This window comes from Mastomys coucha, unplaced genomic scaffold (genome assembly GCF_008632895.1).
Source record: "Mastomys coucha isolate ucsf_1 unplaced genomic scaffold, UCSF_Mcou_1 pScaffold6, whole genome shotgun sequence".
In the NCBI taxonomy this organism is placed as follows: domain Eukaryota; kingdom Metazoa; phylum Chordata; class Mammalia; order Rodentia; family Muridae; genus Mastomys; species Mastomys coucha.
The window spans coordinates 22,738,952-22,762,887 of NW_022196912.1; the positions used below are offsets into that span (position 1 = coordinate 22,738,952).

Sequence of the window (23,936 nt, forward strand, 5' to 3'; positions counted from 1 at the left end):
ACTTAGTTTTCCCACTTCTGCTTGTTTGTTTGTTCAGTCTGTATTAAAATTAGAATTTGAAAATAAAAAAATAAATAAAAAATAAAATAAAAAAAAAAAGAGAGTTATCAGAATAGGGCACAACCAGTCCCCATCAGATGTGCTCAGGGATGTTTGAAGAGGCCCACAAGCCTCTCCAACAGAAAGGCATCCTTTCTAGACATAGTATTGTAATAGGTAAGTTTTCAAAAGGGAAACAAGTACAGCTGGTACTCTCAAAACAACGATAGGGGGTTGGGGGTGATCAGAATCCTAAGGGCTAGAGTTCAATCCCCACCACCCACATTAAAAAGGACAGGCACTCTGGTACACACCTATAACCTCAGGTCTGGGAAGGACCCCTGGGGCTTGCTGGCTAGCCAGGCTAGCAGAGTCAGGAGGTCCAGTTCAGTCAGAGGCTGGGAGGGAGAAACCTGAATCACCCCCTGACTCCCTGTGTGCACACATGCACATACACATACACCCCCGACTCCCTGTGTGCATACATGCACATACACATATACATTCTCATTCTCTCTCTCCTCTCTCATCTCTCTCCTCTCCTCTCTCCCTCTCCCTCTCCCTCTCCCTCTCCCTCTCCCTCTCTCTCTCTCTCTCTCTCTCTCTCTCTCTCTCTCTGTCTCTCTGTCTGTCTCTCTCACACACACATATGCACTTGAATGTGCATGCACACACACACAAAAAAATAAATACAAAACTAGCTGGTTATAGTGTTCATTACAATCTTGGCTTTTGGGAAGAGGAAAGATCTGGAATTTGAAGTCCCTCTCAACTACATAACAGATACTTCTATTTGAGTATAAAACTATCCAACCCAAAAAGCTTTTTTCTTGCATTTTTGAGATTATAGTGCAATTACAGCATTTTCCATTCCTTTTCCTCCCTCCAAATCCTCCCATACACTCTTCCTGGCTCTCTTTCAATCTCAATGCCTCTTCTTTCATTAATTGTTAGAAAAAAATTATATAACCTAAATCTAACCTGCTCTGTCTGTATAATGTTACTTGTATGTAAATCACCATAATCCCTAATAACAATCTAAACCTTTGTCTTTACACCCACAGGTAAGTATAGTCCTCATCCCTCATCGAGAAAACTTCATTTCAAAACAGACAGTAACTCTTTTAAACCCCTTGAGATATAGTTACAAGAATGCTACAAAGAAGACTTGCTATCCACCCATAATTTTTAAAAGCCACATATTAGTAAATTCTTGGCATTTGCATTCCAACCAGTAACAAACTGACAAATGTCCTGCTGTTTTGTAACCTATGGCTGTCACTCATTCTTCACCTAAAACACATCTGTAGTTGTTTCCTTTGCGATGCAATGTCCCCCTACCTGGGAAGATCAAGCTTTCGAATCCATAGTTCTCTGAGAAGCCTTCATCACCCAACCCAATACTGAGATGTTAGCAGTTGGAAAGGTTAATGTCTAGGCACTCCCCATTCCACTCCACACTTGGGGATTCCTACTACCTCAAAACTAAGAATAAAAACCTATAATGGAGTGTGGTTCAGTAGTGCAGTACTTCCCATGTTTCACAGGGCTCTGCTCAAGTCCCAGCACTGAAGGGGAAAAAAGCTCCCAAAAGAGGTATCCAAACAAAAAAGAGAAATTGCCATAGTGGAGGTTACACTGAAACCACAGCTCCCTCTATCAAGCTTTTATGTAAAGAGGCACTAGCTGACCTTCCAACTAGCAGGCCTGTTAGCATCTGAATGTTCCCTATTTGTGAAACTTCAAAGCCAAACAGAAGAGTAATGAAGGTTTCCTCTGTGGTTGGCAGGAGAAGCGACAGTCAGGGATGATTCAGAGTAGACAGAGCAAGGTCATTTCTCAGCTCCTGCCTCTAAAGTCATTCAATAGTTCTCTATGCCACTGCTTCCCATGCAAATAAAGAACCCTTCACTATTAAGTTCACCAGTAAACTTACATCTAAACTTCACATTTTTAGTCAAGTATTTTGCTGTCCACAAAAGTTGAAACTTTTCCCCCCAAACTCAAAAATTGTGAGGGTGTTGGCACACAGCCCCTAGACACAGACCATAAGTCCAGCTCCAGGGACTACAGTGACTTACTGTACCTTCTGTCCAGCGATGACAACACGGTCTCCCAACTTCAGGCCAAGAGACGTCAGCATGGCCTTGCTAGTGGTGTGATCACAGTTTGGAAGCATGGCCTTAGAGATGGTACAGGACAGAGGCACTGCATCCAAGAGCATCTGCTTGATTTCCTTAGCGATTGCTGCAGCATCGGCCATCTCCAGTGGCATGTCCACTGGGTCTGGAACAACATCTGCAGGGATCTGTCCTTTGTCATTCTGCCATAGACAAAAGAAAAGGCTCAGCTCTTCACACTCAGAGCACTAGACAGCTACCTACCTATGGTGGGCTTTAAAATCAGATGCAGCCACTTATTTATTCAAAACTACCTAATGAACTCTTTTGCTGTACTGGGCACTAATCTAGATACCACTGTGAAAAGAAAAGACACTCCTCTGCCCTCAAAGAGTACACACACTTGTAGGAGAGACAGACTATGAACAGATTATACTCTGTGTTAGCCAGGAGTTGGGTGGCATGAAGATACCAAGGCACAAGGAACATAGGCACTAAGGTGGCTGTTGGGGAGCGGATGACATAGATCGGCATGAGGAAAACCCCACTGATGAGATGCATGGTGAAGAAAACCTCACTGATGAGATAGATGCATTTACATAGAGATGCAAAGGTGAGGGGAGGTGATCTGGTAAGGAAATGTCACTCCGTACACTGAGATGGGCAAGTACCAGCTCAGAGAAATGCACCCAGCTGCACAAACAAGCACACAGTGAAGTACCAGGATGCCTGGCTGCCCAATCTGAGACCCAGCTACATTCACACACACTTGTTATAGACATTTAGTCAACCAGGGAACACATACACTGATCCCAATTCACAGTCACCTTAGTTTATGGAGGTTCACACAAAGGTAAATAATCTCCCCCCATGATGTTTATTTTAAAACCTGTCCTTGTCATTAAGGGCCACATGACTACATTCCACCAGTTGCCATGCTGGCTCTGTGACCTAAGCCACCTGCCTGGACGTGCAGCAGCTCAGATTTCAGAAGGAGAGCTGACAGTCTTTATGATATCTATTGCATCCTAAGCTGCACCCCGTGTTCCCTACGACAAGGAGGAGACGGCACCCTGGGGGAGTTTCTCTCAGTAAGATGAAGCAGCCTAGGTATTTATATAACTTAAAACCTCTTACTTGGTTCTCTCAGGGAAAAGCTTGTCACCAGACTCTCCAGAGGTATCTTAATTCCAAACAGTGAAGAGCTCACATTATAGTAGGAGAGGCAGCAACCAATTCAAAACATTCTGAGATGTCAGCAGGCCAGTTAGAAGATGGGACGTGGGGAGAGTAATGACTACCCAGGAGACACCCATGTGACTTCTGGCAGGGTTTCCCTGCAAGCCATGCCATTGCACCCCAAGAGGCACACAGGTACAGTCTGTCTGCTCCCCATACCATTCACCTTCCCAAAACATCTTTCTTCCATGTTCCCCAACCCAAGCCCTAGCCCCTATGACAAAGTGTTCAGGGTTGTTAACTAAAAACTGCTTTCACTTTTCTCTCCTCTGATAACCTTCAAATGGCCTATGAGGCTTTAAGAACATACTCAGTTTGTAATTGTCTTTTGGTTTGGTTTGGTTCAGTTTCTTGGCTTTAAAATTCAAGTCAGCTTTAAAAAAAAATATGTTATAAGATTCCTGGAATGATATTGAACTAATTTAATCTTAGATTTCAAAAAAAATTAGAAAATACAATGAACATGCATATGGCACTCAAGTCTACACTCTGGAAAGTGGGGGTATATGTAAGAAGAAAAATAAAAATAAATAAAAATAAATAATTTTTTTTTAAAAAAAGGCTGGGCCTGGAAGACAAGATAGCTTAGTTCATAAAGTGAGCACTGAGTGACTCCTAGAACCCATATAAAAAGTTGGCTGTGGTTGCGTGTGCTTATGTCCTCAGTGCTGGGGATGCAAAGGCAGGAGGAACCCTGCACTTGCTGGCCAGGTGGACTAGCTGAATCATCAGTGAGTCCAGGTTCAGAGGAGAACTGTGTCTCAACAATTAATGTGGAGTTGGGTGGTGGTGCACAGACCTTTAATCCCAGCACTGGGGAGGCAGAGACAGCTTATGAGTTTGAGGCCAGCCTGGTCTAATGAGTGAGTTCTAGGACAGCCAGGGCTGTACAGAGAAACCTTGTCTCAAAAAGAAAGTAATTAAAATGGAAAGTGACTGAAGAAAATACTTGCTGGCAACCTCTGGGCTTTGTGCATAAAAATGCACAAATACACATGTACATGCGTATGCAAACACACACATACATACATATATATACATACACATATGCACACATATATATACACATATACACATACACAGAGACACACGTAGACACGCGCATACACATACATATATGTACATATATATACATTCACACACATATATATACACATATACACACAGACACACACAGACATGCACAGACACATGTACATATATACATATATATGCACCATATATACACACATATACACATATACATTTACACACATACATATACATATATACATACATATATGCATATATACACATACATGTGCATATTGTATACATACATATACACATATACACATACATGCACATACATTTATATACATACATATACTCACACATATATACACATACACATTTATACACAGACATATACACACATACATATATACACACATATATGTACACATATATATACATATACACAATATACATATGCATATACATTTACATACATACATATATGCACACACATATACACACATATACACATACACATTTACACAGACACATACATACACACATATATACACACACATGTATACATACATGCACATACATATAAACAGACACACATACATGCACATACATTTATATACATACATATACGCACACATACACACACACATACACACACCCCAAGTGGTAGAAACATTGTCTTCCACACCTCAGAAGGCTTCTTCACAGCTAGCAGTAGAGTTCCACTTTCTGCTGTCATAATAACTATCGAAGCAAGGTCCAGAGGTGACTTCCTGTACCCATGATGGCTAGTTTAAGAGGTTACTTAATTATTAAAGGAACATTTATTTGGACTTTGTATTTACTTTAACTGTTATTCGTTTAAAAGGAGCTTAATAATGTTAAAATATACAACATTTGTAACTAGCAGGTAACTTTTAATAAATATGCCAGAAGCCTAAAGGAAAAAAAGGCACTTTAAGATTCTCTTTTTCTGAATGGGAGTTTTATATAATTCAGTAGGAGGGAAATTCCCCATGATGACTTAAATTTATTGCGCGTAAAAGGCATCATCATACTGTTCAGATGTGAAGCAAAAATGTAGGGCATTTGCTCCTATGAGAGCTCTGTCAGTAACAGCATCTGACTCAAGCCTTCACTGGGGAGGGTGTGAGGTTTCCTTCCTGGGCTTCAGTCTCTTACCCGAAAGGCAGGGTTCGCTCCCAGCTCCAGCAAGGTTTTCACGGCTCCTGCACACAAGTTATGTGCTGCAATGTGCAGGGCTGTCCCAAAATTAAAGTCGCTGCAAGTGGCATCCACATCTACAATTAAACATCACACATATATTAGCTAAAATTTTAAATTCAGCTATCACAATTTCTAAGAAGATTCATGAGGTTTCAGGAAGAAGATTTCTGCCTTTTTATAGACTTGCCCCCCCATCAAGTGCAGTATTTCACAGTGGGACAAATCTCTATGATTATAACTTGCCTGAAAAAAATAAACAGATGAATATTCTCCTAGCTCAGGGTAAGTCCTTGTAACTGGAGTGATACACAAGTTTTCCAGCTCATGGTATATTTCCTAAGATAACTTCCAATGGAGGCAGTGAATGGTAGTAATTCATACTTGTGATACAAGCAGCTTCCCATGTCTACTCACTCCCCTCTTAGACACTTCCTTGAACTAGCAAAGTAAAAAAAAAAAAAAAATCATCTTTAGGTCAAGGATCAGCAAAGGAACCCTCTGATCCAAAGATACCCTACCCGCTAATTCTCAAACTTTTATGGGAATGCAGGCACACTCATTCACAAACATGCTCTCCGAGCCTGCATCCACACTCCAACTACTGAAATGAGTAGCTGTGACAGGTACCAGGTAGCCTGAAAAGCTAAAACAGCTATTTACCAGTTAGCTCTTCACAAAACAAAAATGGCTGAGCAATGAAGAATCCTCAAACCAATCACAAGTACAGGAAGACAGAGGTGCAAATGCACCGAGTCATGATACTACTTGGCAGATGAATCTGGCCTCCACAATAAGAAAATGAACCTTGCAATTCTAAGTAACAGTAACAAGTAAATAACAGTAAATCAGATTGCATTTTTCTTGAACAGGAAATTCTCTGAAAGAAGAATCCTACTTTGAATGTTCTCTACAAGAGTTTATAGTCTCTGGCTCTCCAACTGTACAATAATCTACAGGGGGCCATGCTGGCATGCCCACACACATGTGACAATATAGACCTGCTCACAGACTCCATCATTACTGAACACAGGACCATCGACAGAGACTCTCTCCCACCATCATTCAGAAGTTGGAAAGGCAGAATTTTAAAGAGCTTGAATAACTGTGAACTAGAGGTTAGAAACTAACACTCTAGTAAGTTTATCTCTTGAATTTCTAAAGGGTCTTCTTTTCTAAAAGGAACGGCACTGGGAGCTCTCTCAAAGCTGAAAGAGTATTCTCTCTCACTCTTATTCTTCTCAAAAGAGGAGAATCAGAGAGAACATCAGCCTTAAGGTATCTCCATCAAGATGTTAGGGAAACCTAAAGTTCATCAAGGCTTTCAGAATGATGGTAGTAAAAGCACCCCCTTTATTATTTCAGTGCCAGCCAAAACACTTAGCTGCTCTCTCTCTCTGGTTTCCCAAGCAAGACAAAGGAATTAAAAAGCACACCGCACGGGTTACAAATAAAATCCTCACTACACTAGAGAATCTACAGAGTCAGAAAGACCCAGAGGACAGCTGGCTTTTTAATTTTTTTATTTATTGTTATATGTAAGTATATTGTAGCTGTCTTCAGACACACCAGAAGAGGGCATGGGATCCCATTACAGATGGTTGTGAGCTACCATGTGGTTGCTGGGATTTGAACTCAGGACCTCCGGAAGAGCAGTCAGTGCTCTTAACCACTGAGCCATCTTATAAGCCCAGACAGCTGGTTTTTTAATTTATAGCTCTTTGTACCAAACCTTTTGTGAAAGGACAGTAACTATTTCAGAAGTCAACCACGGTAGGAAGTAAAGCCCAAGCGCAGTAGACGAAAGGCCTCCTCCGCACTGACCTGAACGCTATTACCGAACGCCCCGTTACTTACAGAGATCTCCCAGCACTTGCCTTTTGGTTTTGATGTCTTCAAAATCACTCTTATAAGCTCTGGGACATCAAAGTATGAAGCATAATGCAAAGCGTTCATGTTTGTCCAGCGACTCCGCAAACTCGCGTCTGCTCCCAGATCAATAAGTTGAGCTGCAAATTTTGCAGCTGTCTCAATATCACCTGAAGAAAAATAAAAGCCGTAAGTTATTTTTCTTCAGTATAAACTTTAACTCCCAATACATATATCTCTAATGTCTTTCTTTGAAAGCCAAAGCAAACAACACACTGGATCTACATTTATACGTCAAAAAGCTTACCTCCCTCAGGAGTTTATTCCAAGCAAACACTTTCAAGAGTGTGAAGCAAAGAACATCTGAAGATACTCACCACACCATTACTGATAACTAAGTAAAACTCTGGCAGCCTAAGAGCATGATGAGACATCCTTTAAATAAACTAAGACTTCCATACTATGAAATTCAATGAAGGCACTAAATGCAAAATGTCCAGGCTTCTATTTTGTTTTTAGACTATAAACTCTTTTTTATTTTATGGGAATATGAGCACATTGTGAATTACAAAAAGAAAAAGTCCTTTACCACTAAGATTTTAAGAAGTTCTATATCAGACTGTTGAAACAAGGAGAGATAACCATAATACAGAGTCTAGTAAGAGGGGCAGGTTAATCCCTCATAAACCACAGAAGAATAGCAGTTTTGGACATGTTTAATAAGTAAGAATAGAACTCAGAGATGAGTCTATGTCCTATACTTGAAGGGAAGTTATACTAGAAAACCGATCTTGACCCAGCCTTGCTGGAAGCCCTCTGGAAGACTTTTGGGTGGTACCACTTCATCTCAACTACTGGGCAGTTAGGCAGTTAGAAAATATGGAGACCTAACACAGTATAAAGACTTCCTCCAGAAAAGCAACAGTTTTGAGTGGACCTAACTGATTCCTCACCTACTTGGCTGATGGTCAGCTGAGTATCCCACCCAGGCCACGAGCCAGCAATGGGCACAGATGCACAGTAAGGAGCAAGCCACATACTCACCAATGCCATGAGCCCCAGACTTGCAAGTGTAATGTAACAGAGTCATATCCGTCAATCCATCTCTATCATTCACATTGCAGCCTCTCTTAAGAATCTGGGGAAGGAGGTGAAAAGACAGTAAGGACGTCTGAAGGAGTCACAGGAATCGCATCATCTATTTCCCTAAACCTATATATAAACATGTAAATCTTCCTAAACAAATGCATCTATAGTTCAAATGAAACTTTCCCATCTGGGCTGACAACGTTCCTCTACCCCAAAAGCCACACACTAACAAAATCCCCAATGTTGATCATGAAATTCCCCTTTGAGGGAATTTTGGTCAGAGGAGTCACAGAGACTTTCAGAACATCACAGGCTATTGCTGCTGGCGTTGGTTGCCTCCTAGGGGTGGTAGGTAAATCCCTGTTCCTGAAGACACTATCTGTTTAAGATATGAGACCAAGAGGATCTGAGCTGGATCTGACCTGAAAACCTCCTCCTTAAGAACTAGCTTCCACAGAACCAAAAGGCGCCATGCAAGCTTCTATGAGAAGGAAGTAACCAAGAGTCCTACCCAGGTACGATACAGGTGAACGTCAATGGCCACCATGGTATGATACAAATGAACTATGTGATGTCCCTAAGAGTACTGCAGTGGTAGGCATCCCTAAGAGTACTACAGTGGTAGGCATCCCTAAGAGTACTACAGTGGTAGGCATCCCTAAGAGTACTACAGTGGTAGGCATCCCTTAGTAGTAAACCAGTAGCTCAACAAGAGGAAAGCCGTGCCTGGTAATGGAGACCTACCAGATACCCAGGAATAGTGAAGCCAGTGATCTTGGAGAACCTACTATCACCACTTAACTAAAAGCAGAATCATTCTTAGCTACGGTCTAAATCGTTGTCTGTCTCACCCCCCAGCAAAGAAATGTCTCTTTGCAACAGACAGAGACCATTATAAAAAACCACAGTTGATTAAAAAAAAAAATGTGGGGGAAAGATACAAGGTTGCCTAGCCCCAGCTGATATATCTGCAACTCAGCTCCCAGACCTAAGCTCATAGCATAAGAAGGGACAGAAAGATTGTAAAAGGTAGAGGAACAGGAAGTTTGCTCTGAGCTGTGACTCCTAGAAACAAATGATAAGCTACACCCATGAAGTCTCATGAACATGATGCCTGAACAAGACCTGAACAAGGACAACAGCAATAAGCAGGCTAACACAAAAGGGAGATACTACATGGGACCCCAGCCTGAATGGGCAACTAAGAAATACTAAGATCAGGAGAAATATGTCTTCCCCAGAGATGAGCCCCCCCAACTGGTTATCCAATACCAAGTGGTCCACTCTGAAATCATATACATACAAGTAACATTGTACAGACTTAGCAGGTTATATTTATATATTCGGTAATATAAATATGTAATAACAGAGAAAGTGAGGCCATGAATTTGAGAGGGAACAGGAGTTGAGGTAGATGGGAGGGGTTAGAGAGGAGAGGGAAAGAGGAAAATGATGTAATGATGTCTTAATTACAAAAAAAAATTTTAAAAATTAAACTTTTTAAAACTAGCCTGAGAAGGCCCACAATCACACTGTGACAATGGGAGGCATCCACACCTTCAGACCAACTCAGCCATCCAGCCACACAGCACTCAGCAATAATGAACTCTGACGCTGTCTGAAGGCAGGAGGCTGTTCTAAAAGACAATGCCAACATAATGTTACTCCAAATATGTTCTTTCAAAAGTAAAAAAAATTCCAACAGTTAGTGATACTTAAAAAAAAAAAAAAAAAAAAAAAAAAAAAAAAAAAGCATGTGCCTTCTTCCTACAGCACACATGACATGTGTACCAAAAAAACCCTCAAAAAGACAAATATTTTAAATTAGTGTTTAAACGTAGAACATTACCAAACCATCCCTAAGTATAAAAGTAATGTGATCATGTTCAAAACTTCTGTACAAAGAAAGAGCTGTACAAAATGCCGCTCCCTGCTCCCACCGAAAGGCTGCAGTAACAGGGCACAGGTGGGAGAAGAGCCAGTGGAGAGCGAGCAGCACAGCATGCCCACTGCTCCACAAAAACCTGGAAATGCAGACTCACTACAGAGCTGTGATTGGCTTCTCTCCGTCGGGATCTTTCCTCTCAGGAGGAGAAAGTATTCTAATCACTGGTCCCAGTAACACAAAGCTTAGCATGCCAGTCACACTCACCTCATTTCCAATAATGTCTATGTTCTGCTGGACCTGAGGGACCCACTGTCTTAAAATAGCAAATAATTCTGAGACTGAAGTTTTGGGATCGAAGAGAATTTCCTGGCATGATGCATCATTAGGATCAAAGAAAGAAAACTCTGAAATACAAAACCATGCAAATTGAATTTATTAATGGTTTCTAGCATTTTGAAAATAAGTAATGGGGTAAACATGTAACTGATTCAAACATTTTTAGAGGCTAGACAAAAGCCAGAAAACATTAAGCAACTCTCAAAAGCAAGAATGAGGCACTCTTCAAGTACCATGACTGTGGTCAGGCTCCCAAGAACCACACGTATAAAGTATAATACCAGATGTGCGAGCATAGGTCTCAAAGCCTGGGTTTTGCAAATGTGTTTTCTAAGGCACAGAAATATCATCAAATTTCATCAATATTTTTCTCTTAACACACAAATGGCAGATAGTAGGTTTCCATGGACAAGTACAAGCCAGGTGAAAATAAACGTGGCAAGCAGGGAGTCTGTCTGCATGCTCTCTTTACCCTTCAGCATTTCCTTCACATTTAATAAACACACATCAGCTGTCACCCACCAGATAAATATAAGGCGAAACACCAAGGGTGGTGGTTTGAATAATAATGGCCCCCACAGGCTCAAAGAAGAAATGGCATTATCTGAAAGGATTAGGAGTGTGGCTTTATACTGAGGGCTGGGCTTCAAGATTTCCAAAAGCCCATTGAAGCCCAGAGTCAGTCTCTGTCTGTGGATCCAGACGTAGAACTCTCAGCTACTTCTCTACCACGTCTGCCATATTTCCACCATGATGATAATGGACTAAACCTCTGAAACTGTAAGCCAGGCCCAATAAAACACTTTCTTTTGCAAGAGCTGCTGTGGCCATGGTGTCTCTTCACAGCAACAGAGCCCCAACTAAGACACCATTCCAACATGAGGAACTAGTGTCCAGCAACACAGGAACGGGCCCAAAGTGACTACATTATTTTGGACTATGAACTAGTAAAACTCTAAGGAAACCTGAAAGAGCCATCTCAGGACTCCTCAGCATGCCTCAGAAAGAGCTGGCAAAAACCAAGTAACCTCTAAGGACAAAAGAGGCTGGCTTGCAAAGGAGCGCAACAGTTCAGAAGAAAATCAGATGCTACCATAGGTCTTAATCAAAAAAAGAAACTATAAAAGGCAGAAAAATCTAAAACTGGGAAACCGTCCAACCAACATTTGCTGAATACCTACAGTTTAACAAACACCATATAAGTGCCCAAAAATTGTGATTTGAGTTTTACATAAGGAAAAGTCAAATCATATACATACAACACTGGCTCAAAGTTACACAAGTAACAAGTGACAATGTGGTGTGGGATCCATGCCTGTCCCCACTGTCTTCTGTTCTCAATCATGCTGCTTCAATGAAAAGCTCACTGAGTTCAAATTGTGATCACACACAGTCCTGGGACTCCTGGAATCTTCAAGTTTGTCTTCTCTGTGCTTTCAAATATTTGGAGTGAGAAAACCGAAAGGCTAAGGAGAGGCATAGACCGGAGGGCATCTATGAAAGAATAGCAGCTATGCATGATCAGCTTTCTGATTCTGTGCAAGCCCTTTCCTACGAGGTCATACTGTTCTACTTAAACAGGGAAGAAAGAAAGCATGGGACTTCGGTGTTTCTGCGAAGTTGCTGAAAAATGAAACCTCTCACAGCTAAGACCCCTTACAGATACCAAGAGTAGTTGGTGCATATCTGTAATCTCAGCCTCTGGGACATGGAGTTAAGAGATCAGGAGTTCAAGGGCAACCTTGGCTACCGTAAGTTTGAGGCCAGCATTGGCTACATAATAAACATAGTAAATTTGAGGCCAGCCTTGGCTACAAAATAAATGTTAAGTTTGTGGCCAACCTTGGTTATATCATCAACATAGTAAGTTTAAGGCCATCCTTGGCTACATTGTAAGTTTAAGGATAGCCTGTCTCAAAAAGAAAAAGGAATCCAAAAGGTCTTTTTAAAAAGACCTAAAGCAGGGATGAGTTCCACTTGGTCCAAAATCAGGTACTGATCAATAAGTGGTGTTTTTTTGTTGTTGTTGTTTTGTTTTTTTGTTTTTTTTTGAGAAAATGGGTGGATGCTGGCATTCCAGTGACAACTTTGGGACGCCTGTAACTCAAGTGAGATGCCAACCACAAGGCTGCCCTTGAAAACAAAGGCTCCCACCCCAGCCTCTCAAAGACGGTGGCAAGCAGCCTTTGATTTGTGTGACAAGTTTCTAAAACCTAAAGGACTCAAAATAACATCTCTAAAAGGATTGTTAGAGCACGTAAATGAAGTCATAGGTAGAAAGCGGTAGCTGAGCAGGAAACCTTGGTATCTGATGCCCACCAGCTTCCTTTACTAACTAGTGCTGGCTAGCTTTATGCCAATTTAACACCATTAGAGTCATCTGAGAGATAGGAAACTCAATTGAGAAAATGCTTCTATGAGATCTGGGCTACCAGCACGCCTATAGAGCATTTTCTTAGTTAGTGATTGATGGCAAGGGCTCAGTCCGTTGTGGGTGATATCATCCCAGGACTGGCGGTCCTGAGTTCTATAGGAAAGCAGGGTGAGCAAGCCATGGTGAGTAAGCCAGTAATCAGCATTTTTCCATGGCCTCTGCACCAGATCCTATCTCCAGGTTCCTGCCCTATCTTGAGTTCCTGTCTGTGACTTCAATGATGAACAGCAGTATGGATGAGTAAGGCCAGATAAACTGCCCCCCCTCCAAGTTACTTTGCTCATGGTGTTTCACCACAGCAACAGTAACCCTGACTAAGACAAACAGGAGGCCCTGTATCACTATACTACCTGGCATACCTCTAAATTGTAAAATAAAAGTTAAAATATTTCTTTTACAGTCTGCTCATGTGTATTTGTGCTGTTAAACAGATATAAATAAAAACTAAAAACATCCAGACAATTAAGAGCAAATACAATGCTTCTCAGGACATAATTTTAGTAAATGAAAACACTTTTCATGTTTTAAAAAAAAAATGATATGGCTTCAGAGTTTTCAGGAAGAAATATATGCAACATTTATCTTGTATTCTAACCTGGGCTCATTCATACTCAAAATGCTCATGTTATAAAAACTCGAGTCACTACTTGGCTTATACTGTGTACATTTAAAAGAGTCCTGAATAGAAAAGTAAGATGGTTAGCTATATAAAGTCTCATCAGGGTCATCTAATATAATTCAAGTCTATTAAGTTGATACAAGTCTATATGATAAAATAAAAATCAACTGCTAAACCTTCATTTATCCATCTCAGTCAGAGGAATGAACAATTATCTAGATTTAGTAAATATGTCTTGTCCCACCCTGAAAAACTGTATGTTGAGGAAATATGTCTAGAAATTATGAGATGGTGTATCCAGCAACCTAAAGGGTGCAAGCACAGCACTGGAGGGAGATGAGGCAGCGGCTGTGGAGACGTGACTCTTACTACAGGAAAGGACAGGCCAAACGGCTTCATGAGGCTGGGAGGGGAGAGGACCCTAACATGAGCACAGGGGCAATACTTGAGCTGATCTGTCACTGATTTCTGGTCTACTCTTGGTGGCACTGTGTAGAGTTTTTAATTTTCAAGGAATCCTCCTAGGAAATGAAGGTTCTGAGTTGTCAAGGTAATTTTCTATGCCTTTTGCTGTCTTTGAATGTTTCAGCTTTTTAATTAAAAGAACCAAGGGGTTTTTCTCATCTTCTCTGAAACTATCTGGCTTCTCTATTTGTCTTTGAAATGTCTGACCCTTTGGTTTAATGGGAAACTGTAAAAATGTGACTATTTAAGGTCTTGACTTTTTTTTTTTTTTACAAACTTCTCAAAACAAATTCTAAAGTCATTCTTTCTTCACATTAACTTTGGGGTTTTTCAGAGGAACATAAATTTTACAAATGAAAATTATTTTGTTTCTTTCCATATATATATATATATATATATATATATATATATATATATATATATATATATATATACACACATATACGGAAATGGATATGTATACATGGAAATATATATTTATATATATGAAAATATATATGTATATGGATATACATATATCCACACATATATACATATATACATACATACAGAGAAGCTTGAGAGATATTGAAGTAATTAGGCTCACTTGCACAGGAAGAATTATCAAGCAAAAATAAAACCAATCAAAGGCTGATGTGGTGTCCAATTGAGTGGCTTAAATGCCAACAAATAACAAGTGCTGCTTAACTGTCTCTATGACATGTGACACTTCACCTGCTGTGTTATAGACAGGTGATTGACAGGTGGTAAGCAGGCCCTGGTATGACTTACAATTATACATATATATTTTATGTAACAGCTACAATTCAAATTATGTTACAGCAATAACCACTTTTCTACATCAATCACATTATACTGAACTCCCACTGAACCTTTAACCATGTCTTAACTCCTGAATCACCTAAGGATTTTTGCATTTTATTCCAATGTCTTTCTGAAAGCTTTTAAAAGCATGTATTATACAACTGCGAGAGGATTTTTGGAAAGCCTATAAATTACAGGTTTCTAGTAACCTAAAGATCACACCACTGGGCTGGGTGAGAAGCTCCAGGGTCCTCTGGAAAGCTAAGTGACCAGGAGGCACTGGGCCTGAGCTCAGCAGAGCAAGACTCAAAGAATTGACTGGGTAACTATGCTTATGACCTTGCTAGAAATATTTCTGGCACTTCAATGTTCTGTTGCTCAAATTTAAAGTTCCCCCTTTTCTCTTAAGACCTGAAACTTAACAGTGGTTTGGAAAAGTAAGCCTTTATAAACAAAAGCAGCATGTTTTCTCTCTGACTCATCCCCATCTGACCAAATCCAGAATTCACAAGGTCTCCATGTGCACACTTTACTTTCACAGTACTGAGCTCGGGAAAACCTGTTTTCTTTCTAACAGGACACCATGTGTGAGGCTTTGGCTTGATGTCTTGGCCTGGAATACAGTTAGAAGTCTGCTCTGAGACTCCATATTACCAGATGGCCTGAAAAAGCCTGGCTGCCTCTTCGGTACCAATGACACCTGTTGGATATTGTCAGCACTCTGGCTGGGATGTCCTGTCTGAGCATTAAGCACTGAGCTGGTTTTTTCTGATGCATTTCTGGGAATAACCAGGCCAAGTTTAAAATACAGACTTATTCTATAAGCATGTTAGCTTTACTGTGATTGTGTCTGTCAAGAAATGTGGATGGAGTAGAAAAAGGTTGTGATTCTATAGAGAACTATGATGTCAGACTCTTGTCTCTGTGGTCTTAGCTATCTGTGAGCCTGACTGGATTCTGTGTTTCCCTAGCTTTCCTCCAATACCTGGCCAGCACTTTCCAAACTGATATCTCCAATTTTCTGGGAGTGCCCATCCTCTGATTTCTCCAAGCTGAAGCGGAAGCATACAAGTGAACTCAGAGAGATAACCACTCAGCTCACGCATCGATATCCTTCTTGCCTGCTGCTATGGAGGCTAACTCAAGAGTCTGCCAAAATACCAGACAGCATTACCAAACATTCAAACTGGAAGTGAGGACAACCCATCCATTTAAAGCATTGTCCTCATCTTACTATCCAAAGATTCAAGCACGAATCCAGAAACCCAACTGTTTATAGCATTTGTTCCAAATATTTACTGTAAACTGTCCCTTAAATACCTGATGGCTACTGTCATAAATTGGGTAGGGCAGTAGTTCTCAACCTGTGGGTCACAACCCTTTGAGAGTCGAATGATCCTTTCCCAGGGTTTGCCTAAGACCACCAGCAAACACAAATATATTAAAATTCATAACAGTAGCAAAATTACAATTATGAAGTAGCAATGAAAATAACTTGATGGTTGGGAGCCTCCACAACATGAGGAACTACATTAAAGCCTTCCTGTATTAAAGGCCTTAAAGACCTTTAGATCAAGACTTAATGATGCCTCCTGAAAAGAGATATTCTGGTGCTTATCATGTACTAAGTGACCATAATGGCTGCTGCTGTGAAAAGCACTAGTATAAGACGTGAGGGTGAATTCCCACCAGGCCTCAGAACTGTCCTATGATCTGCTTCCTGGTTTCCCAGAAGAGACAACAGCCAGTGTTGCACTTGAGCCTCAGTGGAAGGAGCCTTGCCTATTACAAGAACCTATAAACTCTTCAGTAGAATTGTATGAGGTGCCACATGGCCCTGGACGACTTACCAGAATAACTGGGAAATCTTCCCTCAGGCATCATGCTGTGCATCTGTCACAATCACCCAGGAAACTTAAGTCCCAGGAAACTGCACAACATTGCAAACTGGCCTGGAAAGGTGAAGCTTGGGTCTGACTGGGGCCCACTTGACCTTTCCAGCTGGTTCAGGATGGGTAAGTGGACACCCTGGCTTCAAGGTACCCCTGGATGTTGTGTTCTACCTTCACCCAGGGACTCTCACAAGCTCTCTGGGCCATTTCATCCTCATGAGTCTTAAACCTTTTTAAATCTTCACTAACTTGGCAAACATCTCCACAGGAATCAAACAACAAAAACTGCATGCACAAGAGTCATCAGAAGAACCTCTGAGGTGTTGTTGGGCATCCTTCACACGCCAGGCAAAGGGGAAGGAGGAGAGGAAAGGACTGAGAAGAAAGACAACAGAGAGGAATCTGGGAAAACAAGACAGTCAACGGGTTACACTGCTCTTATTCATAAACTCAGGTGTGTTTCTTACCAGAAGAGGGCATCAGATCCCATTACAGATAGTTGTGAGCCACCATGTGGTAGCTGTGATTTGAACTCAGGATCTCTGGCAGAGCAGTCAGTGCTCTTAACTGCTGATCCATCTCTCCAGCCCCAGCACTGAACATTTCTAATGGAGAAATTTCTAAATATATGAGTGCACGCCTGAAGAGCCTCTTCTGCATGTCCTACAAGAATGCTCATTCTTCTCTGAGAGAATTATGATTCTCCAGGGATGAACCTGATTGGTTATCCAATACCAGTGGTCAGTCTTGAAATCATATGTGTATGAACAACACTAAACAGACACAGCAAATTGTGTGTGTGTGTGTGTGTGTGTGTGACAATAACAATTAAAGGAGAAGAGGCCGTGAATCTGGGAGCGGGAGGGGTGCTGGGAGAGACTGGAGGAAGGAAAGGTAAAGGTAAAATGGTATAATTACATTTGAATTTTAAATATTTTTAACCAAATGCCTAGCCTAGCAGTGATAGTACTAGGAGAGAATAATACAATAAAATATCTCTTTAGAGGAATCAATAAAATATATTTATTAGAAACTAAATAAATGCATTAAGATCTAAGTCACACACTAATAAGAACAGATCTCAAAATGTGTAGCAATTAATCAATTAAGTTATAGAATTATACACACGTTTACATAAGACTGTAAATATACAAAATGTTACTACCCACTATTTACAGGCCTTCACATGGGTAGCAAAATATAATTAGTGATCTAATCATTCACACAAATGTAAGACAGTCACTCCTCTGGGGACAAGGGGAATAGTGCAGAGGCTAAATAGGGAACACTCAGAACTGCATCGCTTTCAAGTTTTGGGGGGTTTTGTTTTGGTTTTTTTTGTTGTTGTTTTGTTTTTTGTTTTTCAGCTAAATCGAACAATAATTATATCAGTTCACCAGACCAATGGTGGCTATGTATTGATATAAATGCATAGTCAAATAGATATGTTCTCCAGAAAAAAAATTCCTACATAAGAGAAATATAATGTGAAAAAAAATCCCATACTAAAAGTCCATAAAAATAACAGGCATGCCAATAAATATATGAGTCTTATTCAGAGAAAATTTTAAAGTGCAGGGACTTGAGCAGAAAAGAAACACCATACTCCAGGATTTTAAGAGAAAGAACTTAAAGCTCTCAATTCTCTACAGAGCTTTTAAGTAATTTTAGTTCTAATCAAACCTTCACTTGGACTTACTGGTGAGGGATAGAAACAGTTATGTTCTTGTTCTGTATCAGAGCTGTTCCAACACTAATGGAGATAAGCACCTAGGGATCTTGTTACAATGTAGATTCTGACCTAGTAACTCTCCACTGACCCCCAGACTACCTTTCTAAGGAGCCCTGAGATAGCATGCTACCAGCCTAAGAGACAGACAGTAGCAAAGGTGTGGAAAGTAAATGCAGAAGAAATGAGCAAGAAGTCTTGAGTGAGGACCATCAGCTCTGAGGGTAGGGAAAGCATGTAAAAATGCTTCAGGAATTAAAAACAGTAAAATGGGTTGATGAGATGGCTCAGTGAGAAAGAGCACTGGCTGTTCCTGCAGAGGACCTGGGTTCAATTCCCAGTACCATCATGGCAGCTCACAACTGTAACTCCAATCCCAGGGGATCCAATGCCCTCTTCCGGCTTCTGAGGGCCCTAGGCACCAACACAATATGCAGACAAAATATGTACATATATAAAATAAATAATTTTTTAGTTTTTTTAAAAAATACTTAAATTGACAAGAAAGTAGACAGCTCATTTTAAATAATAATAACAACGGACTGTACTTATTAAGTGTTTGAATAGCATCTAGATGGGACACATCCTCCTCTTCTTTTCTTGTTTTGTTTTGTCTTTATTTTAAGATAGGGTCTCTCTCTATAGCCCTGGCTGTCCTGGAACTCACTGTGTAGACCAGGCTGGCCTGGAACTCCACCTGCTTCTGCCTCCCAAGTGATGGGATTAAAGGCATGTGCCACCATGCCCAGTATGGAACAATGCTTCTTTACAGCACTTTTTAAGGAGGACACTGGTACAGCTTAGTAAGGAAACATCTAGATTAGAGAGCCTCAAAATCCTGACCACTAGGAATGGGTAAGGATACTAGAAATATATGGTCAAAGAAAGTACAGACTAAGAAAAATGTTCAAATTACCTCGTAATCTCTGAAGGCTCTATCATATTAAGTAGTGTGAGTTCCACATATCAGACAAGTACTACCAGGTCAGAGTCCAGGGAGATAAGTTTTGAGTCCACAGACGAGAACTATTTTATAACCGAAGCTTCTTAACAATAAAATAGGTTATTTCATTGGTTTCTCACCCTGGCGTTTTTTAATGAGATGTCACTCAGAAGCCTCAGGCATTTGGATACCCATTCCTCAGTTGGTGGCTATTTAGGAAGGAATAGAAGTGGCCTTACTGGGAGAAATATGTCACTGCAGAGGGGGTTTTGTGGCGTCAGAAGACACCCACCATTTCAAGTTCGCACTCTCTGCTTCCTGCTTGTGGATCACAGTGTGAGCTCTCAGCTGTCCCTGCTGCCATGCCTGGTGCTTGCTGCCCTGCTCCCCCACTAGGAGGGAGGTGAACTCTTGTTTCATCTCCTATGATTCCCTGGACTCGTAATCCCAAAATAAAGCCTTTCTTCTATAAGTTGTCTTAGTCATGGAATTTTACCACAGCAATAGGAAAGTGACTAATACGCCCATAACTGAGGAGCTGCAAGAGGCTGACTGGCTATGTCAGAGATCTTACAAATGAAATTTGTACAAGGGAAAGCCTACAGATGCTAAGCATCTACCATCCTAAGAACAGAAGCCATGCTTACTTCAGTCAGGCAAAGGGATCGATACTCATTATCATCTTCCAATGGATGTATCATTCAACAAACATTAAGCAACTAACATCGAATGACTGCCTTGCTCTTTATTAGGCAAGCCAAATAAGATATCCCTGCTACTCCATGCTGAGGCCTGATGAAGGCAATTCTAACTCAAGTAGAGTGTCAAAGCAGGGCCCAAGTCCTGCTCAAGGTTTCTCCCACATAACTCATTTTGCTAGAACTGCAATGAATGCAGTCAACGCCAGGAAACAGGATCTAGAAACATAAAGTCCTTGGATGGCAGTTTTGGTTTCTCACTTGTGGAATCTGAATACAGACTGAAATGAGGAAGCATTAGAATGGATGAAGGGTTTTTAAGACAAATTCCCAGTGTAGTAATTTTAATCTACTAATATAATAATATTCAAAACCTGAATTATCCCTGTCTCCAAAGACACTCTGAAATGGTGATCGATTTGACCTGAAAACTATAACCACATTGGAAATGTTAACAATTCTATCCACCTACCTTCTAAACTAATTTTCTTCATTTATCAAGAAGATAATTAATAATTGAAATATATTCTTGGTGAGAATAAATCAAAAAGGACAAAAAGACCCCTTCCAAGTACCTGTTTTATAGAGGAAACTTAAATGGACCAATTTCAGTCGAAGCTGATCTCATTCCAGCCTTCGTGGATTCCATACGATCCCTCCCTAAGCACAAGGGTCCTTCTGCAAGTCCGTATGTTTATCCAAAACTAATACATCAGTAGCAGAATGCTACATGTGTAAGCACCATCATATTCTAAAAATAAAATCCTCCAAATCCATGACTGTGCTTAAAATCAACATTTTTACATAATAAAGATGCTGACAGCAGAAATAAAACATTGGGCATAAGAGGCAGACACTTCAATAAGCAATTGTGGTTTTGAAAAAAAGTTTGAAAATCTTATCTAAAAGATCACAATACGTAGTTTTAAAATAGTATGAGAGCATATACAGCCTGAGACAGGAGTCTGTGACAAGTCACAGACAACAGGTAGACCCAGGACATACCACAGCCTTTGACATACCGCAGTCCGAAGGCATCGGTGCAGCAGAAATGGAGAAGATAACTGGTGTGTCAGAGCCTGGGAATAAGAATGGGTATCTTCCAATCAGAGAGCTTCCTTCCAATGGAATATCTGGGAGGTCCTCTATGGTCATCTTCTAGAAAACCACCTGTAATAGGAAAAGCGAAAAGTCAGAATGCCTTTCTACTTCACTAGTGTGCAGTTTAGATGACTGCCTTCAGGCACAAAAATCCTGACAGACTCCTATAACCTGGCATGTTCAATGTCTGAGCAAACAGTTATTTAAGAACTATGTATCATTTCTCACACCCTAAGAACTATGTATCGTATCATTTCCCACACCCCTACACCTGCAGTAGCCATATTGTCACAATACAAAGCTTGGGAAACATAAATTATAATAGTTTTTTTAATTAACTTCATGCGAAGAGATGAAAACCCATGGGTAGCATTAAAGGACACTGTGGCCCCACAGACTGAGCTTAGTTAACTCTCATAAAGCAACACAGATTCCTCCATCCGCCATTGGAGTCCATGCCTCCAGTTGGCATGTTGTTATTATCTTTTGATATCCCAGAAAACATCATTAAAAATTAATGATTTCACTTTCACAAATATAAGAGGTGACTGAGACCATTCCACTTAGCAATGTGGGGTCACTTTATCTTGACAGGAGAAAGTCTGTGACCTTAAAAGATATCAACTCAAAATAGCTTCTTTCAGGAAAACATCAGTATGAAAAAGAAATTTTATTCTAAATTAGACCTATTTTATACCCAGTCTATATCTCATAGATAATGTAGAAAGCAGAGAAAATGCTATGTGAAGCTTAACTATAAAGCTTCATTTTCTTATTCTGTTTTATAATATTATGAATCATGTTTATTTTTAGATATAAGCAAAACCAAATGATTTTAGATTATACTCAATATAGTAAAAAAAAAAAGTTAACTAGTAGCTTAATCTAGGAGAAAATCTACCTCAATACGATTCTGCATGTGCTTTCTAACATTTGCATAATGAACATATGCTGGCTACTTTTAAGTCAATTTGAAAAAAAAAAAGTCTTTTGGGAAGGACAATCAATTGAGAAAATGCCTCTACCAGACTGGTCTGTGGGCAAGACTGTGGTGCATTTTCTTGATTCATGAGTGACGGGAGGATCCAGCTCATGGTGAACAGCGCCATCCCTGGGCTGGTGGTCCTAGGTTCTACAAGAAAGCAGGCTGAGCAAGCTATGAGGAGCAAGCCAGTAAGCAGCACCCTTCCACACTTCTACATCCGCTCCTGCCTCCAGGTCCCTGCCTGACTTTCCTGGATGATGGGCTTACAAACTACAAGATGAAATAACCCTTTCTTTGCCAAGTTGTTTTTGATCATGATGTTTTATCACAGCAACAGAAACCCTAAGACACATCTTAACTAACTGGATCAGCTTTACCAGCCCACTCAGCTCCAGGGAAACAGTCACTTGGAACTAACTGGTTTCCTTCCCACTTAACTCAGACCTTTTTCCTCTGGGAGTAGGAACCAGCAGGAACAGTAGGCTTTCCTGTGTCTTAAAGATACACTGATTTGCATAGGAATATTATATATTAAACAAACTAGTCTGGCTCTTACTATATTAAAGGAATCCCAAAACTGGGGGAGGGGAAGTAGTCCTGAAATTACTTGCTACCCAATACATGGAATCTTTTGACATCAACCTTGTCACATAAACAGGAACCACAAAAGATTAGAGTTAAATAGCAGTGTTGATCTTCATTATCAAGGCCCAACAAGAAGATGCCACCAAGACAGCTCCTTTCTGTATATCACACTCCCCGTGCCCAGTCTATGGGTGTCTACTTGCAGACTCCTGTTTGCTTGGTAATAAATCTGGGGAAATAATTCTCCACAGTATGCAGGAAGCACCCTTTAGAGCCAAAACAAAAACATAACTTAATAAACTTCCATTACGGTTACCATACAAAAGGCCCTGTTCCAGATGCTTCAGATCATAAAAATGAGTGGCTAACGGGGCGTGGGTATCGGCTAGTTTATGTTTTTAAAATGAAATATCATTGATGAGCATAGGTTTTGAAATGGAAGATGATGTTTTCCCATCAGTGAGCACCAAGAAGTTCTGCCATCAGAGAGTCAAAGAATCATAGCATACCCTGAGCTGAGCCTCAGGAGAAACAAACACAAAACAAAAATCAATGGCCTGCTGTAGGGTATGTAGCTGGAAGGGCAGGCACATGTAAGGCTAATAATGTTTGGGGTTTATGGTGGTTTGTTTGTTTGTTCCTTTGGTTGGCTGGTTGGTTGGTTAGTTGTTTTTTGTTTGTTTAGTTGGTTGTTTTTGTTTATTTAGTAGTTTGTTTGGGGTTTTTTGGTTTGTTGTTTGGTTGGTTTTTTTGTTTGTGTTGGTTGGTGGTTTGTTTGGTTGGTTGGTTGGTTGGTTAGTTGGTTAGTTGGTTGGTTGGTTGGTTGGTTGGTCTTTTTTTTTTTGGTTGGTTGGCTGTTTTTT

The 23,936-nt window shown here is 40.5% G+C and overlaps 1 protein-coding gene across 8 annotated transcripts in view; it reads right to left on the reverse strand.

Annotated features, from left to right (window-relative positions):
* Clip4 (CAP-Gly domain containing linker protein family member 4) overlaps positions 1–23,936 on the reverse strand; it is a 96,687-nt gene that overhangs the window by 52,894 nt on the left and 19,857 nt on the right. For all 8 annotated transcript variants that reach the window (XM_031355514.1, XM_031355511.1, XM_031355512.1 and 5 more), the window contains 6 exons: positions 21,425–21,572; positions 10,747–10,886; positions 8,550–8,643; positions 7,514–7,675; positions 5,595–5,713; positions 2,126–2,362 (listed from right to left, as the gene is read on the reverse strand). In XM_031355514.1, coding sequence (XP_031211374.1) covers positions 2,126–2,362; positions 5,595–5,713; positions 7,514–7,675; positions 8,550–8,643; positions 10,747–10,886; positions 21,425–21,557 — 885 coding nt within the window. In that variant the 5' untranslated portion in view covers positions 21,558–21,572. The remainder of the gene's footprint in view (positions 1–2,125; positions 2,363–5,594; positions 5,714–7,513; positions 7,676–8,549; positions 8,644–10,746; positions 10,887–21,424; positions 21,573–23,936) is intronic.